This window comes from Eublepharis macularius, chromosome 6 (assembly GCF_028583425.1).
Source record: "Eublepharis macularius isolate TG4126 chromosome 6, MPM_Emac_v1.0, whole genome shotgun sequence".
NCBI classification, from domain to species: Eukaryota; Metazoa; Chordata; class Lepidosauria; order Squamata; family Eublepharidae; genus Eublepharis; species Eublepharis macularius.
Genome location: NC_072795.1, coordinates 88,505,324 through 88,518,003, shown reverse-complemented (window position 1 = coordinate 88,518,003; position 12,680 = coordinate 88,505,324). Strand labels below are relative to the sequence as shown.

Sequence of the window (12,680 nt, the reverse complement as noted above, 5' to 3'; positions counted from 1 at the left end):
ATGAAGATCAACAAGATTGTGATGAGATAATTCAGCATCTGAACCAAGAGGTTGAGGTAAAGGTCTTGGAAATGTCAGTTTTTACCTCGGCGTTCAGATAGAGCGAGAGGAAGATGGAAGCTATCTTCTCAATTAAAAGCAAAAGATCATGGACTTCCTAGACTACATAGATATGAAAGATGGAAAACCAACATGTACTCCAATGGAAACAGATTTCCTGAAACAAGATGGAAACCATGAACTTCTGAGAAACATCAAAGTATACAGAGAAGCAATTGGAAAACTGCTCTACATAAGTACAGTAACCAGATCTGACATAGCAGCAGCAGTTGGAATACTGTGCAGGAAAAATGCATCACCAAGTGTGAATGACGGGCAAGCAGTCAAAAGACTGGCAAGATACCTGAGAGGTACTGCACAACTGAAGCTCAAGCTACCAGCAAGCCACAATCCCAGACTAGTGGGATTCATGGATGCTGACTGGGCAGAAGACATCACAGACAGAAAGTCTACCAGTGGACGAGTGTTCTTTTATGGTGGAGGAGCAATCAGTTGGACAAGCAGAAAGCAAGATCTTGTAGTGGCATCAACTACAGAAGCTGAATACATATCAGCAGCAGAAGCATGCCAAGAAGTCAAGTGGATTCTACAACTGTTAGAAGACTTTGGGATAGTTTAACCCAAACCTATACAACTTTTTGAAGATAATCAATCTTGCATAAAACTTGCAAATACAGAAAGAATTGGATCAAGAACCAAGCACATTGACATAAAGAGTCACATTGACCCTTTTCGCACTTACGGTTTAAACCGCCATTTATGAGCATTCGCCCCGATCGCAGTGGCTTCAGCATTGCACCTGTTCATTTCACACTATCCACTGCAATTTCAATTTGGTGTCTGTGCTTCATTTCAAAACCTCGGTGCAATTTTGGGCTTTTGGGGCCTTGCAATTCACGTCACACTTTTTTAAAAAAAATTCAGCATGCGTAGTAACGTTGGAATGTTGGAACCCTTCCCCCCTGCTGATTGGGCTGTCCCCTGCCCACGGGAGAGGCAATTGGTGGCAGAGTTCTGGGGGAAAACATGTACCACTCTCATTTTTTTAAATCAAGCCAGGAAAGGGTTAAAATGCTGCCGATTCATCTCCTCCCAGGAAGCAGAGGCTTGTTTCCAAAGGGCTGTGCAAAATGCTTGGGGTTTTTCCCCCTCTTTGGCAAAGTCTGAACCATGCCTGGGAGGGAGGGAAAAGCAGCCATTTAATCCTTTCCTGGCTTTTAAAGCCAGGAAGAAAGTGCAGGAACATTACAACGTTGCAACCCATTCTTGTCTTTAAAAAAAAAAAGAATGTGTGTGCATGCCCTAAGGGAGGAAGGAGAAAGCAGCTATTTGACACTTTCCTTGCTTTTAAAGCTAGCAGGGAATTAGCAGCAAGCTTAGGAATCATTCCTGGCTTTTGAAAAAAAATAAAACAGCATGCATACCGGGAGAAAGGAAACCAACGAAGAAGCAGCCTTATGACCCTCAGCTCGCTTTACTGAAAAAAAATGGTGGACAAAGGAGTTCAGAGAGCTGAGGAGGGTGGGAGTGGTTAATTCTGCACAAACCAATCAGCTCCCAGGGAAAAGGAAGGGGGGGAGAGAAGCAAAAAGGAGGCAAAAGTGTTCACATTAGCAAAATGCGGGCCAGCTGCCAGTCGGCAGCGAACTTAAAAAAACATCGGGGTATGTCCGCAGGGGGAAAAATCGGGGATACAGCGGACAAAAAGCGGGACTGCATCCCATGACTGCTTTTAAGTGTGAAAGCCTTGCAAACATGGGATGTGGAACAGGTACAAACGCGCTCTAAAAACCGAGTGCGAAATGTACTATTGTGAGAAATATGCAAGAAGAAGGGCTTGTTGAGCTACAGTACTGCCCTATAGATGAAATAATAGCAGACGTCCTCATCAAGCCACTTGCCAAAGAGAAATTTCAAAATGTCTACATGAAAGACTGAACTTTGTGGACTTTGTACACTAGACATTGAGAAGGGGTGTTAGAAATAGCAATGTCTGGTGTACAACAGCAGCAAGAAGGAAGAAGAGCCTACCATGCAGGGGGCAGCAAGGACCACTTAGTTAGGACAGTGAGAGCAGCACCTCTCTTGTTTCCTGGGGGTCATTTCCTTGTCTCCTATTGGGCTAAACAGGGCAATATCCTGCTTCTTCTCTCTCCTGCCACACTTCTCTCTCTCTGCAAGATTCTCTCTCCTCTTTACTCTCAAGTATGTAATTTCCTCAAATAAAACTTTTTGCCTCTTTAATCAGCACAGCGCAATTCCGCTGCATTATTTGCACTCATCCATCAACCTGAACAAGGCTTGGAGAGTGACGTTTGAGGCCACCCTAGAATGTTGGTAAGAAATTCTGGTGGCAGAAATCTTGGTGACATCGCAAAACTCTTTGTAGTTCTTCTTTGTAGTACTTCTTTTGAATACGTACGTGAATCTGTCTGTGCTGAAAGCAGCAGTGAATTAGGTATTGCTTCCAGAATTGCTAACCTCTGGTGTAAACTAGTTGTAGATATGGCACTGCAAAGGAAAGCTAAAAAGCAGAAGCTGTGTTAACCAGGCTGCTTTGGGGAGAAAGGCAGGGTATAAATAAAGTAAGAGTAAGAAAATAATGTAATGTAATGTAAGAAAATAATGTAAGAAAATAACAGCCCTAGGAATGACCCTCAACCTAGACTGTCCGTCCTTCACCTCTCCCATGCCTTTTCCAGTCCCATTTCTGGTGGCTGCTGGCATAAAGACTTCACATAGTTATGGAAGTTCTGACTTAAACTTCTTGCAAGGGGGAAAGATGGGATATGCATATTTTATAAGTATAATGTTAAGATCCCTATATGGAGTGATGGCCACGGAGAGCATTTTGATTGTCCTCCTATATGATGTGTTAGAATTACTTTCTGCTGCAGCTTGATTATTCTTTATTGAATGGAGGATTCATGCTAAGAAATCCTGTCTGATTTTAACAGCTAGAGCTTGTAGATATATTCCTGTTCACTATTAGCTCTGTACAATTCCCTGGTCTTGTATCTGTATAGGAGCATGAGGCTGCTAAGCAGTAAAATGATTAGAATGTGCAAACACTGGGATTATTGTGACTGGAAATGCAACCATGCTTTTTGTTTGTTGCTTTTAGCTAATGTGTTTGTTCTCTGTATTGCAGATGTTCTCAGTAATTCCTAACAAGTTTCTTCCAAACAGCAAGAGTCCTTGTTGGTATGAGGAATACAATGGAAACATGACTACAGATCCCTATGCTACAAACTCCTATGCATTGTATTCCAAACGTTTTCGGGCAATATTTGATTACCTCAGAAAGGTGTTTTGGAGCCATTTGTATCATTACAAGGACAAGCACTACCGGCTGCGCTGCCTTCCCCATTTCTACATCATAGGCCAGCCAAAGTGTGGAACAACAGACCTTTATGACAGGCTGAGGTTACATCCTGATGTGAGATTCTCAGCTATTAAGGAGCCTCACTGGTGGACAAGAAAGCGGTTTGGTGAGTAAACAAAGTCTGATGTTTCAGTGTTGTGTTTCCTGAACTGAATCTTTAACACTCTAGGAAGCAGCATCTGTTTTGAAGTTTTCAGTTCTCTAGGAAGCAATAAAATTAGTGCTAGGAATCAAGTAATCGGGCTTTATTGTCTGGCTTTATCGTGGCTCCATCTTTACATATTATAACAAACTAGCAGCCTAATAAGGAGAAGCCCATCAGCTGAAATTGCTGTAAATATATTTATTTATAGCCTGGCTTTCTCACTGAGACTCAAGGCAGATTATGTAATGTAAGTCAGTGTAGTCAATAAGATGGGGCATCCAATAAGCAGTGCAAAAGAATTAGGATAGTGAAAATCTAAAACCAAAAATATAAGACAAAGCTGGAACAAAGCAAAAGCAGTAGCATGACATGTTAAACAATGAGGAAATTACATAATAGGATAATACATACTATCTTGTATCTGTAAAGGAGCATGGGGCAGCTAAGCAGTAAAATGATTACATAGTAGTACAGTACACAGTCCCTTGATTTCCTTTTATTAAAGCATTTTTGAACCATTCTGTTATAATGTATCCCTGTTACCTTTGTAAAAATGTCCTCCTGAATAATTCAGTTTTGCATAGTTTGTGGAATGCTAGGAGAGTGGAATTAGGCAGGCCGTTTCATAAAGTGGGGGCCACAACAGAGAATGCAAGTGTACAAGCCGTTCTTGATCTTTCCCATTTGTAGGGTGGTGCCTGCAGAGGCCCTGCTCAGATGAAAAAAGGTTTCATAGTGGAGCATAGGAGAAGAGGTAGTTCTGCAAGATACGAGGGTCGAAGACCATGAAAGGCTTTGTATGTGAGAGTCGATATCTTGAGTTGAACCTAGTAACTAATGGGGAGCTAATGGAGTAACTGCAGAATGGAAGTAATATGAATGCTCTACTTAGCTCTTGATAATAACTGAACATGTGGCATTAACTGGAGTCTGCAAATTGACTTTGATGGGAAATCTATGTAGAGCTCATGACAGTAGTCTAGTCTTACTAATACCATGGCATGGATCCAGGTGGCCAGATTGGCCGAGTCAAGGTAGGAGACCATTGTCTGGGCACCAAGTTGGAAGAAAGCATTTTTTCCAGCTGCATTAACTTGCTTTTTTCAGCACTAATGTTGGATTCAGCTTAACTGAGAAGCTCTTGACCTAGCCAATGAGGGTCAGCTGAATCCCATTAAAGGTGGAAAGGTCAATGCCCTTCAAGATCTGTCTTGCCAACCAGCATTACCTCTATATTATAAAGATTTATTTTCAGTTTGTTCACTGTTAGCCATTTAACTACAGTAGACGGCAGTGATTCATGACTTCTGCTGCACCACCAAGAGATTTAGATAAGGAGATACAAAACTTGGTGTTGTCGGCATATTGATAGACATCCCCCAAAGTATGAATGAGTTGTCCTAAGGGCTTTACATAGAGGTTGAAAGCATGGGGGATAGGATTTCCCCTGTCCCCACAAGAAAGGGCCCACACTGATAACAACTGATCTCTGATGTCAACTCTTTGAGTCCAGTCTGGGAATTATTTGAACCTATCCAGAGCATATCTTCTGATATCTGCTTCTGTCTCCAAACTCATTAACAAGACAACATGGTCTATTGTATCAAAGATCCAATAGGAGTGACAAAAATTTTGTCCACATTCATACAAATGTGGATGATTCATCATCATCTGAAGCTGGTAAGGACAACAAAAAAAAAGGGGAGAAAAACACAACCCTGTAGAAGAAGATTAACCAGAGATTGGAACAGAAAAAATAAAATTCCAAACATGATACAAAAGAATAAAACACTGGTATATGATTCAACAAATGAAAGTGCAAAAGTATGATTAAAAACATCAACAAATGTGGTTCAACATACAAGTACTATACCCTTGTATATAATCATAGTAAGTTCACACAAATACAGGTATGTTACTTCATTTTATCAACGTATGTATAGAACCAGAGCCAGATGTGTTTTGGCCCAACGTCCTTCCTCGGTAGTATATATTCATACAAAACACTCTTATCAGTAAAGCCAATAAATCCAAAATACCTGATCCTGCACAAAATTGACACAAGGATGTTTTATAAAAAAGTTGTGGAGAAAATGCATTTAATTCCTTCCACGAAACGTCTTAAAAGTGCGGTATGGGGAACACATCTAGATGAAAGATTTTTCTTTTGCCCTTAGATCTCCTTAGGCCAGGTCAGAAGTATTCAAATCAAAGATGGACTGCTAAGCCCCAACCATTTCTGATCTGAGTGGCCTAAGGAGATAGAATCATAAAGCTGAAAGGGATGTTACAGATCATGTAGTTCAACCCCCCCTGCCCAATGCAGGAAGAGCCTAAAGCCTCCCCGTCCAACTGCTCCTTGAAGACTGCCAATGAGGGGTAACCTACTACATATCTAGGCAGACGATTCCACTGCTGAATTGCTCTTAACTTGAAGAAGTTTCCCCTAATATCAGCTGGTACCTTCCCTTCTGAAGTTTAAACCTATTATTACGAGTCTTATCCTCTGTTGCCAACAAGAACCACTTACTTCCCTTCCCTAAGTGACAGCCTTTTAAATACTTAAAGGGAGCAATCCTGTCTCCCCTCAACCTCCTCTTTTCTGAATTGAATATTCCCAAGTCCCTTGTACCAGTATATCTTTAAGGCTTCTAGTACGTCAGTAGCCAATTGCTGGGCTAGCTTCGCATCCCTCAATTCCACTTACTAGATGCCAAAGTTGGCGTATGATTTTAGAGATAGATGGGGCCAATGCAGTATAATCCAGAGCCCATTTTATCTTATCATCCACGGGTCTTATTTTAGGTTGAAGAAGCTCAGTGCGAGGTGTGATTTCAGCTCGAGTCCTTGCCGACGATATTACCGGCTGCGGATAACCCCTCCTTAAAAGGGAGCCGTTTAAACCCTTGCTACTTTTTATAAAAGTCTGCCCTTGCTGTAGAATTGTGTTTTAGTCTGAGGAATTGGCTAATAGGAATATTGTTTTTTAAATGTTTCGGGTGGAAGGACGTGTACTTAGTACAATCTATTGCAGAGTTACTCCAGTCTAGACATGGGCACGAATGGGAAAAAAATTATGAACACCCTGTTCATTGTTCGTTGCCATCCACAAACAATGAACAATGAAGAGAAGCGAACATGTCCCCTTGACGAACATGTTCAGTGTTTGTGTTCGTGGCCCTTTAAAGATCCCTTTAAACTATCAGCTGGCAGGTGGCAGGGGGGGATTCCCCCTTGCCACCTGCCAGCTGATAGTTTAAAGGGCCCTTTCCTGTCACGTGCAAGGGGCAGGGCCCTTTAAACATCCCACAACCCCCAAACCCCTGCCCCACCCCAGCACCATGGGGCTCCTTCTGCCCGCTGTCAGAGAGATGAGGAGAATCTCCTCGTACCTCTGACAGTGAGCAGAACTGCCACTGTTGCAGGGCCGCTTCTGCTCGCTGGCAGAGGGACAGGGAGAGACTCCCCTCGTCCCTCTGACAGCGGGCAGAGCTGGTGCCACCATGGGGCTCCTTCTGCCTGTTGGCAGAGAGACAAGGAGAATCTCCTCGTCCCTCTGACAGCAAGCAGAGCTGGTGCCGCTGCGGGGCCACTTCTGCCCACTGTCAGAGGGACGAGGAGAGACTCCTCTTATCCCTCTGGCAGCAGGCAGAGCCAGCACCACGGGGCTGCTCCTTCCCGGTGCAGGCGTGACAGAGAGATGCTCTCTGTCCCTCTCGCACCGGGAGAGCTGGCGCCGCCCCCTTTGCTGTCATTTTCTCTTCACAGTGGCAAAAACTGTACTGCCTGTTGGAAGCTACTTTGAGGGGTTACAAAACTGACCTTCCCAATGTCCAATACCCACCAAATTTGCAGGGGACATAGTCCCCAGTGTCCTCTGAAGACCCCCCCCCCGCCAAGTTACAGAGAGATTGCACCCTGGGAAAGGTATGATCCATGGGTCCCTTTGCTGTCTATTTTTCTTCCGAGTGGCAAAAAATGGACTGCTGGAAGCTGAAGGGTTAAAGCCAGAAGGAAAACCAGGAGTTCAGACAGAGTTCAGTCCCTGCCGTTGCTAGGGGAATTTATTGAAAGGTGCCAGACTGTCTGGCTTGATGAACGGCTGCCGAACGCAATGAACGAGGCTTGCGCCGACCACCTGTTTGTTTGGAATGGGGACTCACGAACGGCTTGTTCGTGAACAGACGAACAGGCTGTTCGTGGGGTTTTTTTCGTTCATATTGCTGTTCGTGCCCATGTCTACTCCAGTATAAGCCCACTAAAATGTAGGGGCTTAGACTGAAATAATTTTGTATAAGATTGCACTGTTAGAGTGGAGAAGTAACTGGATCTTTGTTTGACCCCTTTCTGGTCTGCAACTTCTTCACTTCAAATAATTCCTTTGGGGCTTTTGTTCCTTCCCCCACAAGGTGTAAAACATATTTACTCTTGTTCTTAACTATTATGTGAAACACGTAGTTAGTCCCTAAACAGAACAGTGAACTTTTTCAAAATACACCATTCTGAATTTTGAGGTAGTAGGGGTGATATTTGTATCATTCTTCAGCAATTTTAGGATTTTTAAGTTGCTTTAACATTAGCCATTCAGTTGGAGTTGCCATGACTGATTCACTTTAATGTTAACAGATAATCCAGGCAGTTTCATTTGGCAACCCATTCCATTCCAATGTTTCCCCCTTTGTTTGCAAGTCTTTTCATATTTGATTTTTGGCAGTTTTTGTTTAACATAAAACTCATTTACATCACCAAGTTGTCTAGTTAAAGCATTATTGAGATTTCTCAGGGCTGGGGTTTTTAAACATTTTCTTCCTGTCCTACATATTCCTGCATATTTAATTACTTTCTGATTTCTTCCACAGCTAGCCATGGTATTCATGAACAAGTCATCATTATCTCTTTTAACTTTTCTCTCCTTTTAAACTTTTGTTTAGCATTGTTAATAGTGTGATTACAAAATTTCAGCCATAAATAATAAAATAGATGAGCAGTGGCTTTGCCTGCAAAGTGAAATCCTTCTTATTAATCCTCCCCAACAAGAATAAGTGCTTAAAAATTGATTAATGAATTTCATTGTTAGCTGTGGATTGGTCATTAATTAGGCTGTAAAACAAAGAAATAAAAGGAAACTTGCAAGCAGAAGCAGGGGCTTTGCTGAATGGGACTTGCTTTTGAGTAACACATTGAAAGGTTTTGCCCGCAGGATAGGCACTGCAAGAGTTTAATGTGGAAAACAGTACTGTATTAAATATTGAATGGAATCCTAACTTCATTTCCACTTCCAGCTGAATGCAGAAAAGGGATAATGGAGCAGTGCAAAAGTATCTTAGTTTGGAAGCAGCCTTAGAGATTAGAAGGCAGACAGTTTCTTTAGAAGCCAATTTCAAAACACAGCTGAGAAGAAATTTTCATTGCTTATTCTATGGTTTGTTATTGAATGGAGAGCTTTCCTCTTTCATACTGTGTTGGCTGATTCTTCTGATTCTTCTCTGTATGACCCAGGACACATGGAAACAGTAGAGGGTCTGTGGGTTTGAAAGCCAGTGTTTTTGATTATTTGTTAGAGCTGTAGATGAGCTAGATGGCTGAAGTTTACTCCATTCACAAGAACAGGCCTAGATTTCCATTGTACATATTTATTTGTTCTTTATACAAAAACTGAAGCAAAGAAGTGCTTGTCAAGCAGAACAGAAAGTTGCCTTGAAACCCAGTTTTTGCAGAGTCAGTTCATCTTTAGTATTGCTGTTCAACCACTAATGAACCACTAATGAATTATGGCACATTAAAATATACTAAATTAGTATATCTGGATTCCTGTATGAAGGCAACTGAGGTAACAAGGTCAGTAAAAGTAACTTCAGTGGGATTTTAATTGGCTTGTGGTGTTCTTTCAGGCATCCCTGGGTTCATCAATACTTTGAGTGTCTCTGATGAGTGTTACAGTTCTACAGTTTACCTAGTAAACTATTTCTGAACTTTTAAATATATGTTAATTAAGACTTTGTTCATTTTTAAATTTATGCCTCTCTGTCTTGAGGCTAAAGCCAAAGAAAGGTCTGGAATAGAGATGGGCACAAACCAAAATACAAACCAAAATTAAGCATGAACCAGGCTGGTTCATGGTTCGTGAACCAGCAGTTCATCAGATCCCATTTCTGATGAACTGCCACAAACTTTAGGCTGCTTCATTTGGTTCATTTTTTGGTTTGTCACTGCAGACAGCCTGGTGCCAATCATTCAGTTTCCTAGGCAACAGGGACTTCCTGCAGACCTTCTGCTGACCCGCAAGTGAACTTCTGCTGGCCTGGAAGTGACCTTTTGCTGGCTCGGAAGTGATGGTTTTCTGACCTGGATGTGACGTTTTCACGAACCAAACAAACTGGTTTGTGAACCAGGGGCAGGTTTGTGAAAGTCCATGGTTTGTGAAATTTGACTAACCACATGGTTCGTTTTTTCCCTGGTTTGTGCCCATCTCTAGTCTGGAGGCACAGTTCCATCTCTCAAGCTCAGACAATTTGAACTCAGCCACCTGGATGGGAGATTGTCTGGGCCCTCTAGATATTCTGCTCTAAGGGAAGGGTGAAACACAAACAATGCAGGTCATATAAAACACGAATAAGCATCCCCAGAAACTAGCTTTATCTAAGCAGTCTTCTGAAAGATATGAAGGTCATGCCTAATTAGGGGTTTTATCAAATTAAGCTGTCAACTTCTGATAGGAGGCATAAGGATATTCATTGGAGTGGCACATAGTTGAAACATTTCAGCTAAGTGTTTTGCTTTAGGGTTCAGTTAAGCCAAAGAGCTAACACAACTGTAAAGCTACTTGAGATGTGGAGCACAGGCTTGATGATCAGAGTAGACTTATTCAGTAGTCCTGTAATTGCACTTTGTTTCTGTGTTAACATGGCTTTGAAATGTGGTAGTATATGACATCTCTATATGTTAGCATACAATAGCTATCAAACAAACTTCAGAATAGTATTAACTCCCAGTTTTTTTCATTGCTTCCATTTCTTCCACAGAATTGGTTTGCAGAGTTGGAATTACATATTAAGTAAGGTTGCCTTCAAATTTTGCATATATTTAGAATCTGGTTATGGATTTTGAGTACCAGATGTCTTGTGACATCTTAAATGTTACCTTTTTAAAAAAAAATGTTAACATTTTTTTAAAAATCTAGCCTAAGGTTTTGTGGGATAAAGCCCACTTCATCCAACACATGTAATCTATAAAAACTTAATGTTAGAATAAAAACTTGTTAGTTTTTAAAGTATCACAAAACTCTCATGTGGGTTTTCCCTAAAAATTGTGTACAGAATTCTCTTGGATGGATTCCCTGGATATCTTCCTTCAGAAGTTTTCATAGGTCTCTGCAATCTATTAATATTCCCTTGTTCATTTTCCACAGAATCAGGCTGTCCTTATTGTAGAGGACGTTAGGTGGTTTTCTTTGGCTCAGTATTTTCTTGCGCTCTTCTGACTAATGAAAGACACATCATTCTAAGAACGAAGTCTGTTTATTTATTAATATTCAAATGAAATCTTTTTATTGTGGCCTGCATGCTACTGGCTTAGTTTTATAAAGTAAAGTTCACATTAACTAGTTCCCCTGTTTTAGCTGCAATCCTCTTGTTAAGAAATTTCACCATTTGGATATATTAGTACGAGCTTCAGTCTTCCAGTTCTGGGGGCGGGGGAGGGGAGGGGAATCTATTACCATGTGACTAGTTTGTTCATCCAGTTGAATGCCACTGTTGGTTCAGTTAAATCTTAGGATACTATTGGAGCAGTCTGGTCCTGGTGGCACAGATGAATTTCAGTTGGTGAGACCTGATAAGTCAGCCCCTCTTGACCGAACATGCAGTAGCTAGGATGGGGGCTGCTTTTGCCGCCACGGAAGGGAAGGCAGTTTTCCCTTCTCCTGCGCATACGGGTATTGGGGGAGGGTGGGGCCATATAAGCCAGCTCCGCCTCCCTCCCCATTGCAGAGGCACGGAGTTGCTGCAGGCTTGGAGGGGGAACCATTTGCCTGGCTCTGGGTACAGCTATTTGTTGGATGGCTCACCCCTGGGGCAGTGGGGGCTTGCCCAGACAGGTCAAGGCAGAGGTCCACAGCGACCCCAGTGCTTGATCTGTACCACTAGTTAGTTAGATCCCTTGCCGTAGTGACAAATTATGTTGTAATCAATAAAGTAGCCCAATTTTAATCCCAAGCTTTGTGTCTGCCTTTCATTTCGACTGGGGGGGGGGCGCAAAGTGGACAAGCTTCTTAGATATGAGTATGCCATCACATGTACACCCAACCCTTGTCTTATTTGCGTGCTTAAATAGGAAAAAATATATAAGTTACTCCTCCTGCCCTGGATCCGGTATTATTCTGGACCCCGACAACCCTATCAGCAGCTGCTTATCTTAAAGTTAACACCTATGTTCAGTTGACAAACCTTTCTAGGCTCCTTCAACTGAATTTACAGATCCTCCCAAAGTCACTGAAATAATCACACAAAATAAGATCAAATGTCTAGCAGTACATGCTTCCTCTAACCCCATAATAGCATATATGGTCAAACATGCTTGAGGTTATAGTAGGGAGGGATCATCTGTTGTAAAAATCTATTTCTACAAACTTTAGACAAGCTGCCTCTCTCAACAATTTCTCTCTCTCTCAGTATTAAGTAGTACTTGTCAAGTATTTATAACTACTTGTGGTTAGATGTTCTTCCTGAAATGCAAAACTATCACCCAGTGCTATATCACTGCAATCTCAGCAAAAGTCACAATTTCCATTTTCTTCAAAATTTGCCATTGCCTGCCTATGCGTAGCAATCCCTGCTTAGCTTCCAAGATCAGGCTACCTGGACTATCCAGGTCAGATTTTCTAAATAAATAGCACCCTCCTTCTCACATACAGGCACACAATTCTGTATGCAAAGTTAATGACAGTCATGTGTAAGGAACAAAGCTATGTACGTCATTTTGCTCACGCATTCAAATGTGAACATGGAGTATATCCAATTACCTATACAGAATTAATAATGTTGAATTTTATCTTACAGATATAATTTTATCATGCAGATTTTATCATTTAAA

General features: G+C 41.7%; 1 protein-coding gene across 6 annotated transcripts in view; it reads left to right on the top strand.

Moving 5' to 3' along the window:
• Positions 1 to 12,680, top strand: part of CHST15 (carbohydrate sulfotransferase 15) — a 119,769-nt gene that overhangs the window by 88,609 nt on the left and 18,480 nt on the right. For all 6 annotated transcript variants that reach the window (XM_054982909.1, XM_054982908.1, XM_054982907.1 and 3 more), the window contains exon 4: positions 3,212 to 3,551. In XM_054982909.1, the coding sequence (XP_054838884.1) occupies positions 3,212 to 3,551 (340 nt within the window). The remainder of the gene's footprint in view (positions 1 to 3,211; positions 3,552 to 12,680) is intronic.